Source organism: Sphaeramia orbicularis, chromosome 3 (genome assembly GCF_902148855.1).
Source record: "Sphaeramia orbicularis chromosome 3, fSphaOr1.1, whole genome shotgun sequence".
In the NCBI taxonomy this organism is placed as follows: domain Eukaryota; kingdom Metazoa; phylum Chordata; class Actinopteri; order Kurtiformes; family Apogonidae; genus Sphaeramia; species Sphaeramia orbicularis.
This window is the reverse complement of record NC_043959.1, coordinates 14,779,858-14,806,861: the sequence shown is the minus strand read 5'-3', so window position 1 is coordinate 14,806,861 and position 27,004 is coordinate 14,779,858. Positions and strand designations below refer to the sequence as shown.

General features: G+C 39.7%; 1 protein-coding gene across 1 annotated transcript in view; it reads right to left on the bottom strand.

Moving 5' to 3' along the window:
• The window catches only part of otog (otogelin), a 153,409-nt gene that overhangs the window by 25,132 nt on the left and 101,273 nt on the right, over positions 1-27,004 (bottom strand). Inside the window, 14 exon segments of the mRNA XM_030126012.1 lie at positions 1,061-1,165; positions 2,614-2,823; positions 5,490-5,678; positions 6,639-6,777; positions 7,791-8,011; positions 9,102-9,288; positions 9,474-9,563; positions 10,162-10,313; positions 10,398-10,575; positions 10,910-11,113; positions 13,130-15,681; positions 16,957-17,036; positions 19,502-19,619; positions 20,489-20,767. Of these exon segments, the coding sequence (XP_029981872.1) occupies positions 1,061-1,165; positions 2,614-2,823; positions 5,490-5,678; positions 6,639-6,777; positions 7,791-8,011; positions 9,102-9,288; positions 9,474-9,563; positions 10,162-10,313; positions 10,398-10,575; positions 10,910-11,113; positions 13,130-15,681; positions 16,957-17,036; positions 19,502-19,619; positions 20,489-20,767 (4,704 nt within the window).

The window sequence follows — 27,004 nt, the reverse complement described above, 5'->3', positions numbered from 1 at the left end:
AATGGTGAAAGACTGCCAACTCTGGAGAGGTTAGCAACACCGCTATGTTTGGGGTATTTCCAAGGGGCAAGTTAAACGTCACACTATACACTGTGCTGCATCACCATCCCTTTGATTCCGGAACGCAGGTCCGCTGTGTAAAAGTCCAGCCTGTCTCACCTCTGTTACTCCTTTGGCTTGGCTGTGGAAATCAGTCAGTGGTGGAAAAAAAGTGGGATCACCATCTCACCTTTTTTCCGGGATCTGTAACAGTGGCTACTGGAAGAACTCAATCAATTGGTGCCAAAAGAACATAAGTGCACTGTCCCTTTTAGGACTAAGAGACATAATGGGGGCACAAAAAAACGGATATCACATGTGTGGCTGACACCAAATAGAAGCTACATAAGTCAACCAAAAAAAGAAAGAAGTTGTTTAAGTTAGTTCGAGATGAGGAACAGGCAAATGATGACTCAGAATTCAGAATAAATTACTCAAGATATGTTAACATATGTGAGGTGAGTGACAATATCCTAACTTCCCAAGTTGACTTCAATCAGACCTTCATGCTTATAGAAGCATACTGCTTTCACTAAAGAAAAAAAAATGCGTACCATATTTTTTAATCACAAGAAATGTTCAGCCTAGTTATCAATTATTATTACCTAACCTGGAAAGAATTGGAGAAAGGCTAATTTTTATATAAAAGTGTTAATTAAATTATAGATTATAATTTACTGTGAGCTTTTATGAACAGGAGCATGGATAATTAATTAAATATGGGCAAATACATGCTTTCCACTGAAAAATGCAAAATGCAGAGGATGATATTACAATAAATGGTGATAAATACCTTGAAAAGTTAAATATAGAGAAAAATTCATTTGAAGTTGCTACAAAAAAAGCTGCAGGTCTTTAAAGGTTAAGGAGGTGAAGGAGGAGCTGACTTCTGAGGACTGTTTCCCCTTGATGAAACCTGCTTGAACTGGGTGTATGAGTGATCACTGATTCCAGTCTTATTGCCAAATCATTTGAACTTATTTTAAATCCATTGAACGGTGGAGTGGGACAGTCAACTCACCACATATGTAGTCTGGACAGCAGGAGTCTTCTCTATAGTATGAAATCAGCTTCTCTCCATATTTACACTCTGGCGGCAGCAGGTCACACAGACTCTGGTTACACACTGCAAAGTCCAAGATAAAATATCATCAGATGTAACATAGTACAATACTCCAAAGAATATTTAGTGACCTAGTAAAAACATTCAATTCCACTTCTTCTTCACTCATGTAAAAACTAAGACAAATCTTTGGGATGTGCTGGAGAAAACTTTGCACAGCAGTTCCACTCTCACATCATCAATACAAGACCTTAGCAAAAAATTAATGCAGCTCTGGACAGAAATAAACGTTGAGACATTGCAGAAACTTATCAAAACGAGGCCACAGCGAGTGCGTGTCATAATCACAGTTAAAGGAGGTCCAACGAAAGATTAGAGTGTAACTTTTTCTGGATGGACAGTGTATTATTCAGACTCCCTCAAAATAACACAGTTTAATTCTGATTATGCAGCACTTAATAACCCTTGGTCATTCTTCTTAAATGCTAATTTCTTCCTGTTAATACAGCCCATACCTCCTTAGTGATGCAAAGCTTCCTGTTTGGGAATACCTGTAGCATCTTCATTACAATCACAGCGTCAGTGTAGAGGTTAATATACTCCATAGAGACCTCTGTTACATTGCTTTTTTAATTAGTGGGATTGATGATTTGAGATCCAAGCTCTCCTTGGATGTTTCACTCCAGTTCCTGGTTCAGTATCACTGCCTGAATGTACTCCAGACCCCTTCCAGCTCCATAGCCCCTACCAAGGTTATTATCATTAACGAAAACTAACAAAATGACAAAAACTAGAATTGAAAAAACATTTTCGTTAACTGAAATAAATAACAACTATGATTAAAAGAAAAAACGATAACTGAAACTGTATTGTGTGCTTACAAAACTAACTAAAACGTATAAAAATTATGGATAAAATTCCTTTAGTTTTCGTCTTTGTAAATGTTGGATTGATCTGAATTGGATTTATTTTGTTTAAGCAATTTTAGCTAGTGGCACCATTCGGTACTTCACGGTCTGTCACTTCTCATCACTTGTCATTTAAAGTCGTCTTTTTGTCCCCACTGTACCTGGAAACATGGAGACTAAAGTTGGGAGAAAGCAGCAGAGTCCTGTCTGGGATTTATTTGAATACAACAGCAAAGATATGAAAAAATAAAACCAAACTAAAACCAAGCGTTTAGGAGAAAATGAAAACTAATAAAATCTAGCTCTAAAAACTAATTAAAACTAACTGAATTAGAGAAAAAAAGTCAAAACTAAATAAAACTAAACTATAATGAAAAATCCAAAACTATCACAGCCTTGGCCCCTACGTGCCTTTTTTTCAGCCTTAATGATATAGTTCCACCATAATTACTTGGAATTATCACCTACTCACTCTCTCCCAGCACCGTTTCAGCAAAATGGCCAGTATCCAACCATTGCTCAAAAAACCCATCCTCAAACCTAGGCCAATCTCCAATCTTCCAATTCTTTCAAACGTCCATGAAATAATAGTTGTGAACTCACCACAGACTTTATGTGGGCAGCAGCTGGTATCTTCTACCAGACTAATGATGACCTCTCCTCTGCGGTGGCATTCAGGTGTCTCCATGTGGGAGCAGTTATACTCCACAGGCATGATGGTGTCATTATCACATCGATACATACAGCAGGCATCATTTGAAGCTTTCCACACTTCGCCATGAGCATGAGGAATACCAGAGCTGTCTGTGCACGCTACCCACACACAAACAGAAACAATTAACAAAGCAAATGTGATGAACATAATGAACAATGCAATATGTGCTCAAAAGAAAGTCAGCAAAGATCTGCATGGTTTTGATTTTCCTCCAATGTTAATGATTCATGGTGGACACAACCTTGAAGAAATAATGCTTATGTAAGTCATACTTCAATTCAAGCTTGTATTTCATCGGACCTTTTTCAGTTTAAATAAATTAAGGAGTTCCTCTTAATACCAGAAAAACTAACATTCAAAGTAAAGTCAAACGAAACTAAACTGAGTCAAGAATCACTCAAGACTCAAGCTAGGAAAAACTAAACCACTAGAACGAGATAAAAAAAAAAAGACTAATTTATTTTCTGAACTGTTTAGTCCTCTAGAGCAGGGGTCTCAAACTCATTTTCTTTCAGGGGCCACATTCAGCCAGATTTGATCTGCAGTGGGCCGGACCAGTAAAATAATAACAGAATAACTGATAAATAATGACAACTCCAAATTTTTGTCTTTGTTTTAGTGCAAAACCCCCCCATTAAATTATGAAAATACTTACTTTTTTATAAACTATCCAAACAAAAAAGATGTGAATAACCTGAAAAAAACTGAAATTTCTTAAGAAAAATAAGTGCAATTTTTTAATAACATCATGCCTCAACTTATCATTTATACATGTGCATTATGGATTGAGTTGTTCAAATTGTGCTTCATTTTCTTTAGACATTTCAGGTTGGTCATATTTGTTCAGATTATTCACATTTTATTGTGACAGGATAGTTTGTAAATATTTTTATAATTTAATGTTATTTTTTGCACTAAAACAAAGACAAAAATTTGAAGTTGTCATTATTTATAGGCATAATGTAATATTATTTTTTTCACATCAAACTGAAAAGAAAATATGGGGTCATCATATTCTGTAGGTTATTCTGCTGTTGTTACTTGACTGTACACAGCAAAAATTGGAGAGTTGAATCAACTCCCACAGAGTTGATTTTAACTCTTTTTCAGAGTCTATATAGGTCCACACTTTACAGAGTTAAATTAACATTTTCAATGGAGTTAATTATTTAACATTAAGCCAGAGTTGCCTTTTTAACTCAGAAACCTGAGTTAACTTAACACTGACTGATTTAACTACCAACACTCACAAGAGTTCAAAAATGGTAAATGGACTGAACTTATAAAGCACATTTTCTACACCTTCATGGTGCCCAAAGCGCTTTACAATTCCACACATTCACCCATTCACACACACACTCCAGCGGGTGACTTCAACACGTGGATAGTCGCCAACCCTATGGTCACTGGACGACCCGCTCTACCAACTGAGCCACAGCAGCCCTTCATAAGCTCACCGACCTGGGTTAAATTAACCCATATGGATTTCTTATTTACACTGTCAGAGTTTCTCCTTTAACTCAAACAGAGTTAAATTAACACCATGAAAGTAACAAAAATAACACTCATTTTACTTAATTTTCACTCTGAGAGTAGTGTTAATTTTAATCATAAAAAAGTGAATCCATTAAAAATGACTTAAAATTCAATGTGAACAGGATGATTCAAAGAAGGCTGATGCATTTTTTTTTAGAAAATTTATTTTTCCTCTTTTTTCTCTCTGACAGTGATAGTCTGATAGAAATTGCACAGGTTCACCTGGTTTGAAATGCAGGGGCCAGGCAAATTAACTATGGAGAGACGCAAAACAACATTTCTCCTGAGTTAATTTCCACAGGCTTGACTAACTCTTTTCATTAACACCAACTCTGAGTGACATTTAACTCACAGTGACTTAAAACTACACTTTGAGAGTGAAACTTGATTCTCAAATGTTTAACCCTGAAATTTCAACTCTCCAATTTTTGCTGTGTAGATCATATATGTGGAACCTGAACTAAAATGAGTTCCACAGCTTTGACTGTGGAATTTTTGCACTTTACAAATTCATCCCAGGGGCCGGATTGGAACCTTTGGTGGGCTGCATTTGGCCCCCGGGCCGCATGTTTAAGAGCCCTGCTCTAGAGGGTTGCAGATGTGCCAGCACCCAACAGTTCCAGATTCAGATTCTGAAAACTTTATTTATCCTATAAGGGCAATTCACTTGCAGCTTACCACAGACATCAGCCTACATCCAAAGTGCAATGTGACAAACATAAATCAATCAGTGTACAAATCTAAGATCATTGGAAGCAACTACGAATAAATGCATTTAAATAATCAACAATAAATAATCAATAAATACCAATGCAGACTAAAAGACCCTATTGCTTCTGTTAACATAATAAATAAATAAATAAAAAATCTCATTTAAATGACTATATGAGATTCTTTTTTTTTTTTCATTATAGGACGGTGTATTCCCTTGGCCCTCACAAGATCTAAAGTGGATTTTGTTAGTAATGTTTACTTAATGTCTGAGTTTATCAGTTCACATCACATGACCAGAGTAATTAGTTGAGTAGTTCAGGTGTAATTTACTGGAAAAATGTTGAAGGGTTTTCTAGTTTTGCTTCCATCCTGCATTAATAGCAAACCGATTACAATTCATTGAAATTACACTGAAAATGAGAACAGAGAGTCAAAATGGGATTAAAATAAATAGCTCCTGAAAATGTAAATAAATAAATGAATAAATAACTGGAACCTTTCTCTGAGCACTTACCACACTTGTCGGGGGATATGCAGAGGGCGGAGTAGGGCCGGTGGAGCAGTGTACCCTCGGGGCATACACACCCTTCAGTCAGACCGGAGCACTGGTCGGGGTCAGAGTCAAAGTCCTGGTTTGGGCAGGATGAGGCCGTGCAGGCAGGCAGACAGGCCTGATACTGAAGCGTATCAGGACAAATGAAGGCTGCACAAGACACAGAGCACACACAGGCTCACAGGCACAGAAACAGATCCAGAACAGTTCAAAACTGTACTACTGTGACACAGTGGAGGAATCAGTTAGGATGTGATCTGGTGTTTGAAGCATTACATAATACCATATAACATCATCCAAATAAAAAGAGGCACCATGAGGTTTATAATGTTCACACCATAGGTTCTACTGTTACAGATATAAACATACATGTTTACACCGTTACATATATAGACATACATGTTTACTCTGTTACATGTATGTTTTAAAATTTCACCTTTTCATACAGTATATCTCTAATTTGCACATATTTCAATTTCGTTGCACAACTGGTATAATTACAACAAAGCCTTTTCTATTCCATTCTATTCTATTCTATTTTTTTCTAGTCTACTCAATTCTTTTCTATTCTATTCCACTATATTGTTTTCTATTCTACTCTATTCTTTTCTATTCTACTGTACTCTATTCTATTGTATTCTATTCTACTCTATTCTACTTTATTCTATTCTACTCTACTCTATTCTATTCTGTTCTACTCTATTCTATTCTACTCCATTCTATTCTACTCTATTCTTTTCTATTCTACTCTATTACTCTATTCTATTCTACTCTATTCTATAGGCCATATGTGGGTAACACCTCTTCAATAAAAAAATGATATGTCCATTCTATTGTTACTATTGCTTTATTAACACAAGACCTCTTATGAAGACGGGGCACTGACATGGACATGTGATGCTCTTGTGTGTTTTTGTAAGTGTGGCATATTAGGAACAGGTTGTGTATTTGTTTGTCAGGTATATGTTGTATTAGTATTCAGGTTTATCTTTAACAGTGTTATTCAGTTGCTCATTAAAGGAGTTACTTTACTAAACTTTATGTGAGATAAGATATAAACCTATAAACCTTATGTGTTAGATGTATGATGGTTTTATGGCAGACACTTACGGCAGTAATCAGGACGCCTCCACTCGATGCAGATGTTGAATTTGTGGCAGGAGGCAGCGTAGGCAGCCAGTGCCACACAGTGGTTGGTCACATACTCTGCATCTCGAACCCAAATCTCACAGAATGTACTTGGAGGAACCTAAAAACCAAAAACACAATCAAGTAATGAAGTTCCAAGGTACCAGATATGAGTGTTTAATGTAATCCATGAACTGAGGGAGATGTATAACAGTTTGTTTAACCCTTTAACCCCTGACGTGTCTGTGGGGAGCGTTCTGAATGTATGATTTATTTTAAATAGTTATAAAAATTCAATCATTTGCTCAATAGAAAAAATTTCAAAACATGCTGATAGAATAGACCTTGTTCTTTCCATAGACATCTGAGCATGCTCAGTTCACCCCCTGCCACCTGTGGGATGGGGGGCAAAACACAGAGCAGTGAGTGAGACCGACTCACTATAAAAATAGACGGTTTGGGCTTTTTTTTTTTTTTACACCGTTTTCCTTGTGTTTTTTTGTTTATACTGTTGTTTAGTGTTGTAGTGACTTTCCTTAATTTTGTTTTTCTGTGTTTTTATTGAGTTTTGACCATGGAACTGCTGTTTGGAGTTCAACCAGGTGTCAAAAAGCAGCTGGACTGATTTAGAAAAAACAAGATCCTAAATCTCTTATTGACGTACATTCTTAGTGCCTTATTTAGTCCAAACCTGTCAAACTTCAATTCCTCTCTTTGTCTTTTTCTGTTATTCCACCTGTTTTGACCCTAAAACACACAGTAAAACCAAACCGCTGAAGAAAAGGAACACAAGCACATACTCACAGCAGCTTTAATGAACCTGAAACAGGTGACAATTCACAGCAGCACCTTTACCTGGAATCAGGGTTCAGGGGTTAAAAGATTAAACTAATCTGTTGAAAACAGATGAATGGTTTGGGTGATTTTTTTTTTTTTTTTTAAATATGACTTTTGCTTCTGAAATATGTTGAATTCTCATTGCCTTGCCATCTCACTAATCCAGCTGCCTCACAGATGAATGAGATTTCAATTGGCTTATTCAATTAAAGGCATTTGTTTTCCAAAGTTTTCACAATGTTCTGGTTCATTTGCTAGTGTTTCATTGAATATTTAATTGAGCAGACATGATCATACAAAGACGTGGCAGGCGGAGAAGGCATCCTGCTGCAGCATGTTGAGGCAGTATGAACAGTCACTGGTGGAGCAGTTGAGTTCTCTGCGACGGCTGTGGCTGACGTAGCTGGTGGTGTTGGGAATCTGCCAGCTGTCAATGAAGAGAGCAGGGTCTGCACTCTCACCCACACTGGTACCATTAGCCAGAGTCAAGTCGTTGGTTGGGTCTCCATCACAGAAACCTGAAGTGGCCGCAAAAAAAAAACTGCTATAAAATTAACATAATAAAGACAAAGACCGATGCAATTAAAAATGAATAATGTTACAGTCATTATAAGTAATAAGAAGAAAACACATTATATTTGCATGACAAATGGTACAAATCTGCATCTGAACATCTGTCAGTGTAGTAAGTACAAAAGTTATAAATAGGCCTTTAAAAGACATTTTCTGCTGTAAGTTGGACTGCAACATACTGAAAATAGAGGAACATTAATATCACTCCAAGGTGAAAATCAGTTTTCAGTTTGAAGTAACTGTCGTCCTGCTGAATAAGAAAGTTTAGTATTTTCTGTCATTTGTTTATTGCAAGGACTCAGGATGAAAATTAATTGTAAGATAACTCTGGTGTGTGTCAAATAGCAATCATTGTTAGCATTAAAATACATTAAATCACAATAAAATGAACCAATACACCACAAAATCATATGTTACATGTTTAACGCATCTTTTACATGGTTTATGTAATATTCACAGATTGATTCACCAAGGGGTCATCTTTTGTCTTATTTTTTTTATTAATTGGCCTTGATGCTAAACAAAAATAATGAGTAATTGCCCTCAACTGCATGAAAGCCAAACCAGCGAGGCTGTTTTAAAAGTAAGCACCTAAGTTGCAACATGCAAAAAGAGATAAACCATGTGAAAGACGGAACAAAATGGAAAAAACAACAACAAATAGGGATTGAATTGCAAAGAGACAATTTCCTCAACCATGTCAAGATCAGACGCTGACATTGAAAACTGAGTCTCAAAATGGAGTGAAATTAAATGTTCATTATTCTCAGTCTATTGTTTTTATTTTAAGACAGAGTAATTTGTCTTCACATTATTTGAATGCGTTGCACAAACTATACATTTTCACTTTTGCTACAGAAGCAGCTGAATCAGCTCTACTTTCAACATTGTGGTAATATAATTTGAATATCTGCACTTGTACTGGAGGAAAGTTAATGTGGACTCAAGCTCTATCTGTCTGTTTTTGTGACTGCACAGTAAGAATCGAGTGTTTAAATTTGCAGTGTAACTGTGTGGATCTCAGGCTGCTCATACCGCACAAGCCCATGGTTTGAAGTTTGTTGGCGTAGCTGTCAGTTTCGATCACCATCATGCCGGTGCTGTGGTACCACTGCAGCTTGAGTCCAGCTGGACTGCGGATCAGGTACATGTTCCCTGTGTCGTAGATCTCAAAACCAAACTTTCTGAATCGAGGCTTGGCATACCTTGAATTCACATAGAGCTGAAATACATAAACACACTTAGATGTCCGTTTAATGACTGTGCTTAATGGATGAACATGATTGTGTTTTCCAGTAGGTTTGAAATGAAGATGTCATTTGTTTTTAGTACATTTGACACACAGTACATGCAGAACAGTAGTGCAGAGGATATAATCAGATAGGACTGGAAGAGAGCACCCCCTACCCTCCTCTGCAGCCGGTTGATGACAATGTGGTTGGATTTGTGGGTAATGTTGAGAGCCACCAGACACAGGTTTGTGAAGTTCCACAGAAGCTTTGGAAAGAAAAACAAAACCACTGATAAACCTGATGAGAGATATACTGATCCTGAGTATTTAAATACATACATAAATATATATCATTTAATGACTCAAAATGAAGGAAAATGTACAATTACATAATAATAATAAAAATAAATTAATACATAAATTCATGAAATGTCATTTCATGTAAACATACATTCCCTTCCATGACTTCCATTATTGGGTTACTTTCTTCTGGTGTCACCCTCTTTACCTGTTTATTGTAATATTCCCTCAGTTGAAGATACCTAAACAGGTCTTTCTCCACATTATTTTAAATTCACTGCTTAATTATTTTGTGACTGAATGAGCAAAACACAATTTCTTATGACAACAGATTCATTCATCTTGACACACAATAGTTGAATTGCTTGAAACAGATGGATAATTATCTTGCTGTGGAAAACTGCAAGCATGGTCATTGATCACTGCCCTCATTAACATTTTTAAATGAATTCATTCATGTTATTTAGTATTTTTAAAATTTAAGACATATATTTTTAGATTTAGTCATAAATGTAAACACACACACAGATATTATATATATATATTATTATACTACTGACTCACCGGTGACTCAGAATCAGCAGGACACTCCTGAACTGAAACACTGACTGTCTCATTGCGCAGCTGGGTCACAATGTAAGACGCAGCTTTGTAAATGGCAACACTGTTACCATCGAATGTTATCACATTCAGATCTGGAAACACAGAGCACCGACCTGAAAGCATACAGGACGAACAAAAAATCAGACTCAATTTGTGGAAAACAGACAAATCTGAAAGTGATATGAAGTGTTCCTCACATGGACAGTCCCACTGAGGACAGCACTTGTCTCCATTGACCAGGACTGCAAATCCCAGCAGGCCACAGTTGGGGGGTTCTGCGGTGAAAGGGCAGCTCTGAGATTTGTTAAACAGGACAAGCTGGTTGTTAACGCAGATGTACTTGGTGCACTCATCGATGATCTCTGCATACGGTGGCTGCATGAAGAAAAAAAGAAAAGTCACAAAAAGTAACAAGTATGGGCCTGAATAACTTTTTGTCTTGCTGTGCCACTTATATCTCTTATTTTTCTGCTTTATATGAGAAAGAGTAAAAGGGGAAAGTTTATAAAAAAATTTTTTATCTTCATTTTATTGAGATAACCTGGAAATGAGTAGAAAAAAAAAAAAGGTCATTAGATAGAATGTTACTAGACAGATAGACAGACTGACAGACATAGATACCCATCCCATAGTCTTATCACCAGCTAATGATGAGACCTTCCCTTGTATTTAATTGGAGTTGGGACTTCAGGCCCAACAGTAAACCCACCGTGCACATCCTTGCTGTTGATGTAGCTACAGCTGTGGTTCCATCTGTTGTGTGGCTGGCGGTCTGTTCAGGTTTGACTGAAGATGTTCCAGATGTAGTCCAGTCTGCAATGCTATGGTCCAACTTGTCTGGCTGTGTGGTCTCTGAAACTGGAGCTGAGGTTGAGGAAGGAAGCTTTTCTGTAGAAGTTTGTGGAGGTGTCGGCTGTTGGTGGACAAAATGAATAAATACAGGCATTTGGAAGAGATTTCTATTGGTTGTTTTGTGCTCAAAGTAAACTAAACCTCACATTTCATACAATGAACATTAAATAAACAAAGACAACAGACTGAAACTAATGAACATGTTTGTGGGTGTACATTCCCAGTTTAAAACGTGTTGGAACACTGTGAAAAATGTAAATAAAAAAGAATGAATGATGCAAAATGTAATTTTCATTTCAGTGGTAAATATGATCAGATATACTGGTAAGATGTCAAGGGTGTACATAAGTACCTGGGATATGCTCCAGTGACCCCCGTGACACTCGTGAGGATAAGGCGGGTTCAGAAAACGAATGAATGAATGATCAGATGTTCACCAATCTCTGAGAAACTCTACAAACTGTGAAACATTGAAGTGATCTTGCTATGTTTTTTTTTTGTTTGTTTTTTAAATTTCTTTTTCATCTCATTACATTTGATTGTCTTTTCCTATTGTAGTTTTAATAATGCATCCATTTAGGTTGAAATTGGTGATTTTGGGAAGGTGTACAATGATGCAAAATTATAAAAAAGAAAAAAAAAAAAAAAAAAAACAGGACCAGTGACCCTGTATCTCATCTGCATGTTCTATCAAGAATTAATAATAAGTTGAATTTGTGAGTTTGTCAGGATCGTTTGTCAGGATCTGCCACTATGATAGAGTCCTGTGGTCTTGATGCAGGAGATCAATTTCCCAATAGAAGTGGGTGGTACTTTCACTGGAGGAGAACTCAACTAATTTAGTCAAAGTCCATATATGACTTCCTATCAGCGATCAGTAGAAACTATATTGATATCTCTAAGCATTTCCATGATACAAACCAGCTAAACCCGGACCATGATAAGTAAAGGCATATTTTTAATATTTCAAAAATTCGTCAAAATTCAAAAATCTGAATTTCTCAAAACTGTGAACAAACTTTGTAGACATTGTCCCAAGGAAGCTACATATAAAATGTGAAATGAATCCAACCTGTTGCTTCAGAGAAGATGAAATATGGACATTGCTGACCTTGTGGTTGACCCCTCAAAGTTACTCAAGGGCAAACGTCACGGACCCAAATTAATGTCCATATATAACTTCCTATCAGTGCTTAATAGAAACTATATTGATATCTCTAACCCTTTCCATGTTATAAGACATCAAAATATGGACCATTTTAGGTAAAGGTACATTTTTAATATTTAAAAAAATATCGAAGTGTCTATTGCCACAGTACTGTGGGACTACTTTCTCATTTGTCTATTACCAAAGAGCCAATCAGCGCCCTCGTTATATCACGTGTAGACTGGTGACCTGCTGCCTCAGTACTGTGGCAATAAGCATCAGACATGCCATGTGCCTATCCAGTTACAGGAAAAGGCTAGGGGACCAGTTACCGGAAGCTGGTTTGTGCACCTATTCACACTTTCAGTTTTAGCATGCAGGCAAACAACATGAAACGTGGCAACTGTTTTGCCTCATATGAGGAATTTGCCTGGGTTTTTGATGAATATAAATCAGGCACTGGGACAACATTCAAAGTGCAGAATTTGGATCATTTGATTGGCTCTGTGGCAATAAAAAAACAATTTTTCATCCTACAGTATTGTGACAGTAGCCATTGCCAAAAAATATAAATTTCTCAAAACTGTGAACAAACTTGGTAGACACTGTCCCAAAGAAAAATGAAACTACATAAAAAAATTTGGAATGAATCCAACCAGTAGTTTCATTGGAGAAGATGTTTGAAGACGACAACGGACACAGCACCTTCACAATAGCTCATGGGCTATCGGCCGGTGAGCTAATAAAAAACATTCAGTGATCCAGCTCAAATATATTAATATACAAAGTGTTTTGAAAATGTAAGGAGTAGAAATGTAGGCAGTAACAGTAAAAAGTTGTCTCAATTAAATTCGCTCAATTAAAGAACAGACTCTCTGAAGTACTGTAATTAAGTATTGTACTTCAAGATAGTAATCAGTCCCTTCTCACCTGTGGTTCTTGGGAGACAGAAGGTGAAATCTCTGGTCGTCTGGTTGTTCGCGTGTCCTCAGTTGTGGAGAATGCTGTTATCATGACTGTCGATTCTGTTACACCTGGATCTGGAACAGCTTTGGAGGTCACAGCTGTGGATTTCTGCTCCCATTCACTTGTACTCTCTGTAGATGTGGCTGTTGCTGCTGTTTTTGTGACAGGGCTAAGTGTGGAGCGTGGGGTCGAAGTGGCCCATTTGGTGGGTTTTGTTACTCTGGTAGCCATGGAGGTAACTGGCCTGGTAGATGACCTCTCAGTAACGGTGATCCCTGGGGTGACTCTTGTTGTCACTGGAACTCGGGGCGTGCTGCTGTATGTTGTAGTACGTATGGTTGCTGTGGTTGTGGCAGGTGTAGCTCGTGCAGTCGAAACCAGCCGAGTGGTGACTTTTTCAGGGATGCCAGTTGGTTTTGGTGTAGTCGAGGTCACAGTGTGCAATGGGGACAATGATGGGGGCATCGTAGTTGCTGTTGTTGATACCTCAACTTGGCTTGTGATTGGGTGTGTTGTTGACATGATTGGATGTGCCGTGACTGGTCTGAGCATTGTAGTGACAACAATAGATGGAGCTCTTGTTGGGACTTTAGTGGAGGGAGCCTCAGGAGACTCAGTGGGTGTAGATGGTTTCACAGTGGTGGCTGTTGTGAGTTGCTCTATTGTGGTTTGGGGTGAGACTGTAATTTTTGTGGTGGTAGTGGTGGTGGTAGTTGATGTAGCAGAGGTTGAGACTGTTGTGACAGGAGGGTGAGGCACTGCTGTGGTTTTAGTTAAAATTAAGACCTCAGGGGTAGATTTGGGGCTGTAAACCATGGTGGACATGGTTTCCCAATGTGGGGGGCGCCATGGTTCAGAGGTGCGCTCAGTTGAAACAGGTTGGGTTGAGGTCTCCGCAGTTTGAGGAGAGAGTATTGTTGTGGTGTCTGCGATTGTCACCATTGGTGAAGATGGCGATGTTGTTACAGGGGGTGTGGTGGAGGTTTGTGGCTCTTGATATTCAGCATGTGTGGTTATTTTCACAGTTGTAGCAGACAAGGAGGTCTTTAGGGTGGAGGCTACAGAGGTGGGGGCAGGGGGATGAGGGGTTGCGCTGGTAACTTTGGGTCTTTCAGAAGGTTCAGGTGCAGTTACTTTCTCCACTGTGTGCCAATCAGACAAAGTTGATGGCATAGCTGTGGTGGAGGGCTTATGATCTGTGGGGGTGGAGAATTCTGGAGCTGAGGTAGTGGAGACCTTGGGAGTTGTGGAGGTGGAGGCCTGTGTTGCTGTGGAGGACAAGAAGGAGGTGGTGGTGTGCACCGTAGAGACTGGGGACACTGTTGTTTTCTTTGTAATTTCTTGTGTGACTGGTTCTATTGGTGGGGATGTGGTTTCGGTTTCAACATGAGACAGAGGTGGAGAGGGGGTTGTGAAGGCAGTACTTGGTAAACCAGGCAGTGTGGATGCAGTTGATATAAGTGGAGTGGTGCTCTCAGTGAAGGCAGAGGTAACTGTAGCTCTCTCTGGAGAGGAGGTAGCTGCTGCTGATGGTGTGGTGGACTTTGTGGTAGAGGGAAGCATGTCCGCGGGAGGTGTGACAGAACTGGTGGTGGTTGGTGTCTCAGTGGCTGGTGGTTGCAGGGTGGTAGCAATGGTGGTGTAGAACGGCTGCAGGGGATCTGGGGGCCTGGTAACGGAAGTGAACCAGAACAGAGCGGTGATAGCAAAGGGGGCACTTGAGGTAGAAGTCAACACAGCTGAGGTTCGAGATTCTGTCACTTTGAGAGTGGACAGCCGCTCCTCCACCTCTGGCACGACAGAAGGGGGAACTACTGAAAGCTGTGATCCTGTTGGGGTACTGCTGGATATGTCCTGGATAGATGATGTGGTGCGTGTGGATCGTGTGCTCACAGGGGTGGAGGTAGTGGTTTTAGTGGTGGGAGTAGTGTGTAGTCCGGTGGATGAAACAGGGGTGGAGGGGGAGGTTAGAGTAGTGTGTGGTCGGGTGGGCGAAAAGGGCGTGGCAGTGGAGGTTGTAGTAGTGTGTGGTCGGGTGGACGAAACAGGGATGGCGGGGGAGGTTAGAGTAGTGTGTGGTCGGGTGGGCAAAATGGGGGTGGAGGGGGAGGTTGTAGTAGTGTGTGGTCGTGTGGGCGAAACTGGGGTGGAGGGGGAGGTTGCAGTAGTGTGTGGTCGTGTGGGTGAAACGGGTATGGAGGGGGAGGTTAGGGTAGTGTGTGGTTGGGTGGACGAAATGGGGGTAGAGGGGGAGGTCGTAGTAGTGTGTGGTCGGGTGGGCGAAACGGGAATGGCGGGGGAGGTTGTAGTAGTGTGTGGTCGTGTGGATGAAACGGAGATGGAGGGGGAGGTTCTTGTAGTGTGTGGTCGGGTGGGCGAAATGGGGGTGGAGGGGGAGGTTGGAGTAATGTGTGGCTTGGTGGGAGAAACGGGAGTGGAGGGGGAGGTTGGAGAAGTGATGGCTGGTGACGTTGCATGAACGGTGAATGGCTGGATATCAGTCGACACTTTGATGCCTGAACTCAACAAAGAAAGAGAAGACAAGGAGTGTAGAAAGGGGGGTGAATTATTTTGGCTTTTAACATATTTGACAATGTAATAACTGCAGCTGACTGGTAAAATGTAGTCTTTCAAGTCTAAAAGGTCAATTAAAAGTCATCAAATACACATTTCATTACACAAATGTTGTAAGTTAGACTTCTTTTTTTTTTTTTTTTTTTAAACTCAGACAATTAGACACTGTCCCTGCTAGCTGTTTAAATCAATACCATACCCATGGACTCAACACTGATACACTTTTTCCACCACCATAGTTCTAGTCCTGAATCAGTTCTGCTCAAGTCTCTTGGGCCAGTCCACATTTCCACACAATTGACCGAAACAGTTCTCCACAATTTCACATTTTGGGTCAAGGGAAAACATTTTTTGATTCCAAATGTTGATGCAATGTTTTAGGTTGTGGATGTTTTTGGCTAAAACTCTCTTCAAAATTAGCTTGAGATCCAGAAAACCACTGGTTCAGTGTCGGTGTAGCTGCAGTAATGGGGGATCCATCTTGCCAGAATTAAATCTAAAATTGAAAACTTAAACTTACAAAATGTAACCACTTTTTTCAATGCTTACTGCATGAAATGACCATGTAAATAACCTTACACTAGCCCTGACTGACTGGCACTTATAATGTATATGTTTGGGGGGATGCAGCCTATGTGAGGGGCTTCAAAAAGTTTGTGGAAAAAGGACAGTTGGAAAAAACAGTTTAAGTTATGATGTTTATGTTTCAACATATCCTCCCTCTAAGTCAGTACACCTCTGCAAGTGTTGATACCAGCCTTTAAGTCCATCTGTGTAAAACTGAAGGTCATGTGATTTAAACCATATCAAAGCTATGTTCTTTTTCCACAAACATTTTGAAGCCCGCTCTTAAGAGGCTGGCATAGCCTCAGGTATGTTTCAGAACTAAGTATAACAATAAAAATAATGAATTAGATTCATTTAGTGCTTTTCTTTTGTCCGAACTCAAAATGCTTACACTGAATTCATTATCCATTTACTGCACATTCATACATCAGTGTGAGTGACACTGGAGGCAAGGTGGGTGAAGTGTCTTGCCCAAGGACGTAACAGCACGTGACTTAGAAGAAGCGGGTTTTGCACTGTCAACCCTAGGCTCTTCCTCCTGAGCCACAGCAGTTATGAACAGGCCCTCACATTCATAACTGTGGAACACCCCATGTAGGGGTTTATCCTCACTGAGCTGAGCTTTACGTATAAAGACATGAGTTACTCACAGTCTTCAGCATAGACACAGCGATGGGTGACCTCATCCAGGACCATATGAGGGGGGCAAATAGGAAGGCAGGCCTCCACCCTGAAAAGCACAACACATAATGATGAGACACTCTAAGAACTACAGACAAATATGACACATCTGTATGTCCCACATGACTATAATTGTAGTTTTGTGTGAACTGTATGAGGTGCATCGGAGCATCGTGTATGACTACATTTACCAGGTTAAGTTTTTTTGTTTGTGTCAAAGCTCATCTTATAGTACATGTTAACATAGAAACAATGCCTGTATTTCTGTAAAATAAAAAAAATTAGTAAAAAACATGAAAGAAAAACCTCATTGTCACAGTATAGATTGGAACTGCGTAAAGCTGTACCTTGACTTAGAAGTTTAATTTGTTCTGTGGCCGAGCTTGTAGCTCAGTTTGCTCATATGTCAAATCAATTTTCCCATTGAAACAAACTGAAATGCCATTAATCCGTTCCAGCCCCAAAAAACCACCTCAGTCTCACACCTAACTTATAGATAACTTATACCAACGAAAGCTCAGCATGTTGTCTGAGTCGTAGTCAATCAACAGACAGATGTTGTAGGACTAGTAGATATTCTTGTCACATCAGTACCGGACTCTTTTATGTTTTGTCTGTCTTGTTTGTCACTTCCTGTTTTATTTTCTAGTTTTTTCCCTCATGTGTCTTGTCTGGTGTCTTTACTTCCTTTTTTGTGTTCTCCTTTCACCTGATTACCTTACTCCTCCCTGATTGTCTCCACCTGTGTCCAATTGTCTTCCCGCCCTCTTGTGTATTTAAACCCTGTGTCTCCTCTTGTCAGTTGCCAGTTCGTATTCCTTCCTAGTGTTGTGATTACTTACCAGCGATTCTCTGAACCTGTTCGTCTGCCTGTCTGTTCGTTCCTGACCCGGTTTGTTTCCTCGTTTCCTGAGCCTGCCTGATCCCCTCCTGATACCTCTGCCTGATTCTGCCTCACTGGTTTTGACCTTTTGCCTGGACTCACGGTTAGTACTGTGCCTTTCCCCCATGTACCGTTGCCTGTTTTTTGGATCCTCTGTGTATGACCTGGTTTGTCCCCTGACTCTTCTCTGCTTTATCCTAGTCGGGTTCCCCTCGTGTGCTCCAGACCCGGGCAGAGAGATTCCCTTGCTGGTTTCAGACGCCGTGACGAATTCACACAGTCTAACCTGCGAAGACTCCTTAAGGAAACCTTTTTGTGAACTGTTAATTCTGTCCGTGTTTAATAAACACCCTTTAACTTTATTCCTGTTTGTTGGTTGTGCATTTGGGTCCAAGTCTTGTGTCTCTGGTTCTAACAATTCTGGTGGTGGATCGTTCATGTCTCTGCTTACTTGAGGAGTACTGACAGGTTCCTCCTGTCAACCCCATTTTTAAATATCCTACTGGGAAGCTCTGGAGACATATGTGGCTCTTTCATCCCTCTGCTGCAGCGCCCTGTGGCTTTGGAAAATTAATAATGAATATTTATTTTTATTTTACTTCATTAGTGACCACAGGTGAGGGTAGGGATGTAGATCGACCGGTAAATCGAGAGCTTTGCCTTTTGTCTCAGCTCCTTCTTTACCACAACAGACCTGTAGAACATCTCCAATATGGCCAACACCGCCCCAGTCCGCCTGTCCATCTATGGGCACAAGCTGTGGGTAGTGACCGAAAGGACAAGATCGCGGATACAAACAGTGGATATCAGTTTTCTTTGTAGGTTGGCTGGCTTCTGCCTTAGTGATAGGATGAGGAGTTTGTACATCTGGGAGGGGCTCAGAGTAGAACCACTGCTCCTCCACATCCAGAGGAGTCCACTGAGGTGGTTCATCTGGCCAGGAGGCCTCCCTGATGAGGTGTTCCGAGACTGTCCAACCAGGAGGAGACCCCAGGCCAGACCCAGGACACGCTGGAGGGATTATATCTCTCGGCTGGCCTTAGAATCCACCTAGAGGAACTAGATGGGGTGGAGGGGAGAGGGCAGTCCGGGCTTTTCTGCTCAGGCTGATGCCCCCGCAACCTGGACCCAGATAAGCGAAGGAAAATGGATGGATGGATGGATGGATGGATAGTTCATTAGTGTTTTATATGTGTAGTTTAGGGTGATATTAGGTATTCCAGGTATTATCTCCTGCTGTTGCTATCCAGAGGGGAGGTGTTGAAATGCTTTGCTGCATGTCGGTGAGGTGAAAAAAGGTCGGACCCATGGTAAAGAAACAGAAATTTCACAAAATAACTGCACAAAAAGCACAAAACGTGAGCACAACACAACAAAGGAGCTTCCACAGCAAGGTAACTACAGTAACCACGTGAAGTGAACGACTGAGACGTGGAATGCCGGGCGGATGTTGTACCAACTCTTGGCGGCATATCTGAAGCTTGCTCGTAACTTGGATTTTGACTTGCAACTCAAAGCTAAAAATCGACCAAGCACCGTCTCGTGACTCGAAAAAACTTCTGAGTTGAGGCACTCCTAAGTGAAAGTACCACTGTATTTGAATCATGAGCTGTCACTGTTAAAGGTCTTACTGTGGGATGTTGACACAAGCCTCAGCAGTCGGGTCACTGCAGGTTCTGAAGCAGGGGAGAACACAGGTGTCATACCTCCACTGACACCGAGGACCTGGAAGGGCGTCTGGACTGGGACCTGAACGTAAACACACCAGATTTAAGTGGTAAACCTGATACTGACACATCAACATTAGTATTATAACTCTGAAAAGCATTTGTGTGAAAGACAGCAAACCTGTAATTACATGTTTATTACAGTTGCAATGTTATTGCAATCTCCAGATTCCAAACCCAGTTTTTACATAATGAGGAATTTAGTTGTTTTTTTTTTATCTTGAGAAAACAAAATCACAAATAACATGTATCTGAAGATAAAAACTGATCTGACTGAATAAAAGTAAAGAGAATAAAAGCCTCTAAGATCTTTGGTGGTGTCTTACCTCCTTAGCGTTGGAGTTTAACATAGACCTGAATGGTCCAAACCAGCAAAGTGATCAAATATCTGGTTCTAAAGAGGTGGTCACAATGATAATGATGGATAAATCAAGTATCTCTGCTTAGCAGCACCTGCCTACTTCTTACCTTCTTAATTTCTGTGGAAGCAGTAAGGGTGTACGTAATTCTTCACACATTGGTTCTCCATTTTTGCTTAATTTTTGTTAAATAAATAATGATTACTAGATTATGATTACATACTAGGAAGACCTGATGAATCTAAATTAGGATTTAAAGTTCAGTTAAAGGCTGAAACCCCTCTGCAGACCTTAATACCCTGTAATTCAACTGCTACTTTGTCCAGTATTTAGTCGTAGGATTCCCACCCTGATTGTGGTGAAGGTGTTTTTGAATCTTTTAAGTAGATATACTACATTAAGTAACTTTCTAAACACTTTGTTGTTGGCATGTTGATGCTTTTTTTTTTTTAAGAGAGAAGTTAATAACATTGTACACTCTTCATACTCATATTGTCTGTTTTTTCTGTGACGTGTTGTTGATGCGACCCACCTGTCACTCTGAACAGCGTGGCTTTGCGGAAGGTGTCACTGTGTCTGTATTTGACAAGATGGACACGAGGCAGCGTGGTGTGCAGGAAGAATCCTGGTTTGGCATGAGACTCCAAAGAAACAAAGCCAGGAATCCAGGTGTCTTTGTGGAGCAAGAAGGTGGCTCTATCCCAGAATTCTTCACTCTCCTCCCACTTGGACAGCCTCACAAGACCACTGGGACTTGTAGACAGGAAGTAGTTTGGTCTGTTGGCTGCTTCAAAGGAAATCCGCAACGTGTCTAAGGAAAAAAAGACATGAATTAACATAAGTGACTGACACAGTGAACCCCATTGTTACACGCACAAGAGCTGGGACAAACTGGTGCCAGTACTTCATCTGTAACTTCACAGATTTTGTATCGAAAAGTGTGGAAATTCTTGGTAAAATAAAGATAAATCATGGTGAACTAGCGCTTTAACCCGTGGGGATCCACAGGTTCTAGATGTGGTAGTTTTTATGCTGTTGTGTGTTCATGCATGCTGTACTGCATTTGTCCAAGAGTCTAAGTGTTATGGCCACAGCAACGTGATTGTAAGGCTACTGTATTCCAAAATTACTAATATCTCACAAAATATTAGTCCTATCAAGTTGCCGTTTTTGCTAGTCTGTTCCTTGATTAAAAATACATAAGTACGACAAACTGCAGCACTCAGCTCTGTACGAAGTTTGTGTGAATCCACGGACACACACACACACGTACGCACGCATACAGAGGCCACTTGGCTTTTATAATATATAAAAAAAAATACATCATATGATAATACATCAGAAGAAAACAGAGAATTAAAGTAAAAGATCTTTTTTTGGTAGTCATTTTTTTCCAAGTCACCTTTGTGGGTTAGACACGAGTCCTTCCTCCTGATTCAACTCAAGATTTAAGATCCTCTGTCATTCAACATTGGCGTGATGAACAAAATTACAATCCACAGGTTGGTAGTGAAATTAACATTTAAATAGAATACACATATTTAAACAGAAAAAAAGTAGAAAAAAGAAAACAGAGCACACACACACATTTAAATATATATATGACAGAGCAAAGTGCAAATAATACGCAAGTCAACATGGAAGAGGAAGAGAAATGACTGAAATGTAAACAGATTATTGCAGTAAACAGATTATTGCACATAACATTAGTACACTGATGACTGGAACAGTACACCAGAGAACACAGCAGGTCCTGCCTTCATTCCCTGGTTCAGTGATGCACTGACACATTTGGCAGTATTTAGTAACGTTTACAGGGGCAAAAAAAAAGCTGAAGCAGGTGACTTCACTTTACACCAAATGTAAATATTTTCAAATCTGATAAAACAATTCTCTTTTCATGTGCCTCTGATTGACCTAATTAATACGTAAGACTACTGGACTGTGTTTTAATCAATTAATTTTTTTTATTTTTTCATATTCCTCTCCTTTGTTATGATTTTATGCATCTTTTATGTTTTTTGTGATTTATTTATTTTTTTCTCTGGATGGTCCATTTATTTATTTATAAGCACCTTGAGTACCTCTGTATATTAGGTCAATTTTAGTCTAAACAAAATTCACACAAAGGATTGCCTTAATGTATGTAAATATAAATTACACGGGCAAAGCAACCGGCTTTTTATTCTGCTACATTTGTAAAAGCCTTTCACAGTGAATTGTGGGTGTTTAAGCAGGATCCACATGAACATCCATCAAAAAAGTTCCAAAGGAAGGATCCTGGGCTTTGGTACAGTTCTCTGATGAAACGTGATGACGTAGCTTTATGCAAATAGCTCCTTGAAGAATCCTTTCTAGACTTTGAGGAATGCCCTCTGTCCTGTTTTGGATTTGGCACACTTTAAACCAGACCCAGCAAGACTGAGCTCATGTTGCTTCATTAGCATTTGGACTCTTGAACCTGTTTGCCATTTATAGTCAGTGGATATCCACCAACTCACTGTTTTTACCCAGGGTGTCGCATCATTCCAAAAACTGCTGGTACCAGGGGACACAGAGGAAGACAAGAATAGCAGCCTGCTGTTTCACTTGAGCTCCAAACAGAAACTGTCTCAATTTGTGATTAGCCACAACAGAAAATTAATCCATGGAAAAATATTTGCATGAGTTGTAGCGATTTTGTCATGACCAGGAAAATATAGTTATGATTTTGTCTTGTGTTTTTGTCTTGTGACTTCCGCTTTTATTTTGTTTTTGTAAATGGTTTCCTCTTTCGTGTCTGGCAACTCATCTTTCCTGTTGTCTGATTGTCCTCTCCTGCCCTGTTTGTTTCCACCTGTTCCCCATTACCTAGTGTGTATATAGTGCTCTTGTTACCTCCGCCAAGGAGGTTATGTTTATGCCAGGGTTTGTTTGTTTGTCTGTCTGTTTGTTTGTCTGTCCGTTAGTGTGCAACATAACTCAAAAAGTTATGGACAGATTTTGATGAAATTTTCAGGGTTTGTTGGAAATGGGATAAGGAAGAAATGATTAAATTTTGGTGGTGATCGGGGGTGGGGGGGCCCATTTCCAACAAACCCTGAAAATTTCATCAAAATCTGTCCATAACTTTTTGAGTTATGTTGCACACTAACGGACAGACAAACAGACAGACAGACAGACAGACAAACAAACCCTGGCAAAAACATAACCTCCTTGGCGTGGGGGGGCCCACGGGGGGGGGGTGGGGGTGGGGCGCACTGATCAGCCTTGGCAGAGGTCTGCGCTCTCCGAGTGCTTCTAGTTACCTCTGCCAAGGAGGTTATGTTTTTGCCAGGGTTTGTTTGTCTGTCTGTCTGTTTGTTTGTCTGTCCGTTAGTGTGCAACATAACTCAAAAAGTTATGGACAGATTTGGATGAAATTTTCAGGGTTTGTTGGAAATGGGATAAGGAAGAAATGATTAAATTTTGGTGGTGATTGGGGGTGGGGGGGCCCACGGGGGGGGTGCAGACCAGAAAATTTCATCAAAATCTGTCCATAACTTTTTGAGTTATGTTGCACACTAATGGACAGACAAACAGACAGACAGACAGACAAACAAACCCTGGCAAAAACATAACCTCCTTGGCGTGGGGGGGCCCACGGGGGGGGCCACTGATCAGTCTTGGCGGAGGTCTGCGCTCTCTGAGTGCTTCTAGTTCCCATTTGTTCCCTGTCAGTTTGTCTTGTCCTGTGCCAGAAGAATCTTTGTCTCCTCGCCACATCAGGTTTTGTAAATCATCTGTTTCATATACTTGTCTGGATTTTTTGTGTCTTTAACCAAGTGGATTGTTTTTTCTCCTCAGACCTTTGCCTCTTTGAGCGATTCTTCTTTCGTATTTTTGAAATAAAGACTGTTAATTTGGAGTTTTGACTCGCAGTCGTGCTTCTGGGTGTCATTCTTTGATCAGTCGTGGCAGATTTTGTGTTTAAATGACATAATAATGTGTGATAACAGGTACATTTTTAAACCTTAACAGGTGTCTTTTTGTTGTACTAAAGGCATGTTTCTCCCCCTTGAGACTAGGTGTCCCACCTCATGAGGATATATTGAACAAATTGAGTCAATATTTGACTTCTAAAGGAGTACATGAGTTCAGACAGAACTATAATATTAAAGCTGCAGGAGCAAAAAAAATCTCAGGATTTCAAAAAACACACTTGTGATTAGACAAAGTCTGCATCATGGGGATAGACTTTGTACAGCTGAAAAACGATAAAAAGCATCGAGAAGAAATGTTGTTTCCTCCGGAAAACAATGATGTCATAAAACTACCAAGTATGAATTTTATGTCAGGTTCCTTCTAATTACATTGATAATTTAAAGTAAAAGTATTCAAAGTCTGCAGAATAACATGCACATTTCTGCATGTTTCCTTCCACTGCTGTTGAGTACTCAGCTCCAGCCGGTGTATGATGGCCATCACAACATTAAACCAAAACAAAATCCTGCTAAAACTAAGAGCATGTCTGTGAACAGAGGGAGAGAGCTGGGGTACCTGGACAGATCTATTCTATTCGACTGATGATGGATCCATTTTATATTACTTCCTTTCTCCGTGGACATCATGTCATACTAAAAAGCTAACTCTGTGTATGAAATGTCCGGCACAAATAGACCTGCCTCCTCTGTTGTTCAGGAATCTGTTTTCCCTAAAGTTTTCTCACAGTCTCCACAGTCTTCTGTGCAGTATCTACACAGCGATCTGACTTTCCCAAACTCCACTACACAAGTTCCCTTTCATGCACTGATACTCCATCTACTGAGTCCTGCGTTACAAACGCAGGCACTTCTGCAGTGACTGTAAAATAAAACTATAAAGCTGTGACAAGCTGCTGAGTTCCCACACTCACTGACTTTTTATGACTCTCACCGAGAATATTTGACAAAACTGATGATTTGCATTTCATGTTTTTTTTTTCCCAAGCTGGCAATGAATGGTGAAAAGAAATACTGAAATAAATAGTGAAAACGCACCGTGAGCTCCGCCGGTTTCTAGGCATGACTGGCTACGACTGTGATTTTTACAGAAATTTCGCTGATGCGGTGCCTCCTTTGACTAGCCTCATTAGTCCTCTCAAACCGTTCCATTGGGACGATAACTGTCAATCTGCTGTTGAGGCGGCCAAAACTGCTTCTAAGAAGTGCTCCTGTGCTGGCTGCGCCCAACTTTAGCTCTTTATTTAAACTTGAAATAAATGTTAGTGCGCATGGAGCAGGTGCAGTGCTGTTCCAAGAAGATGTACAAGGTACAGAACACCCAGTGTGCTGCTTCTTAAAGAAGTTTAATAAACACCAGCCGTAGGATAGTACTATTGAGAAGGAGGCTTTGGCACTGTTACTGGCTTTACAACACTTTGAAGTGTACCTTGGTTCCAGCTCTTCCCCTATCATTGTGTATTCAGATCATAATCCATGTGTTTCTGGCTCAAATGTGAAACAGCAACTGGCGCCTCATGCATTGGTCTCTGTTAATCCAGGATTTCAATATTGATATTCGGTATAAAAAGGGAATGGAGAATGTTATGGTGGATGGACTTGATGAGAAATACAAAGTAATATTGCTTGATATAAATGAGCAACAGAGTCCAGTAAAAAGAAGTAAGGTTGGTGCCAAAGCAAAATTGGAAAATATACATTTGATATTTTTTGCAGAAACATATCTGTTTAACACAGAGCATGAAAAATGTGAGATGGAGCTCATGAATACATTTGATTCTTTCCATAAACCAGGGCGAATTAAAATATAAAACATAAAATAAACAAAAAATAAAGCTCTATTCTAATTAAAGCACAGATAAACTGTAAAGTAGGAAACAACTTGGTCACGATAAAGCATTTATCAAAAGGTATGAAATCATCTGACACCTTGATCTGTATATATACAGCCAAAGCATGATTCAACAAACCTAAATAAGAAGAGAAACCCAAATTCCCTTGTTATGCAAAATTTGTTAAAAGTGTATGATTTGAAAAAGACTTTCTTACAAAGACCGAAATCTCAGGGAGGTATGGGACTACCTAACCTTTGACTTTATTATTGGTCATGCAATATTTGCTCTTTGTTATTTGGCCTTTGTACCCGAGAAACCGAGTGGACAAAGATGGAGAATCAAAGCTGTTATCCTTCCTCATTACAAGCATATATTTATTCAGCTCTCCCTATTTCTAAGTTAAAATTTAAGAACCCAATAGTCTCTCACACAATTACAATCTGGTCTCAAATAAGGAAGTATTATGGATGGGATTGTACTTCTTTATTAACTCCATTGATAAACAACCACATGTTTACACCATCCCTTTCAAACCAATTCTACCAGTGGAATCTCAAAGGAATAAATTCTGTAAGATTTATTTATAAATAAGGTTTTCCCTACATTCCATCAACTACAAGAACAATACAACATAGATAAAAGAGACTTTTTCAAATATTTACAGCTCCGAAGCATTGTAAAAACTGTATTTCCGTCCTTTCCCGATCAGCCTCCTGATTCCATAATGGATGCACTGTTTTTGATTGATCCTTTTAAAAAAGGTGCAATAGCTAAAATTCACAACATGCTGTCACAGTTGGACTGTACTACCACACTGGATCATTTAAAAAGGGCTTGGCAAGAGGATTTGGGTGTAGACATTGAATATAATCAATGGTTAAAAGCCCAAGAACGTGTTCATTCCTCCTCTGTATGCATCAGACACGGTCTTTTGCAATTCAAGATTCTACACAGACTTCATCTATCAAAGCTGAAACTATCAAAGATGTTTCCCTCGGTAAACCCCTCCTGTGACAGATGTAAACAGGGGCCGGCCTCACTTGCACATATGTTTTGGAACTGTCCTTGTGTTAAAATATACTGGACCAAGATATTTCAGACTTTATCTGAAATCTTAAAAAAACAACTTAAACCAGATCCTGTTTTTGCTTTGTTTGGTGTGAAGCCGGCTGCTGTAGAACTTTCCAACAACCAAAACAATATGATATGTTTTGTGGTGTTATTAGCGCGAAGATTAATTCTATTAAATTGGAA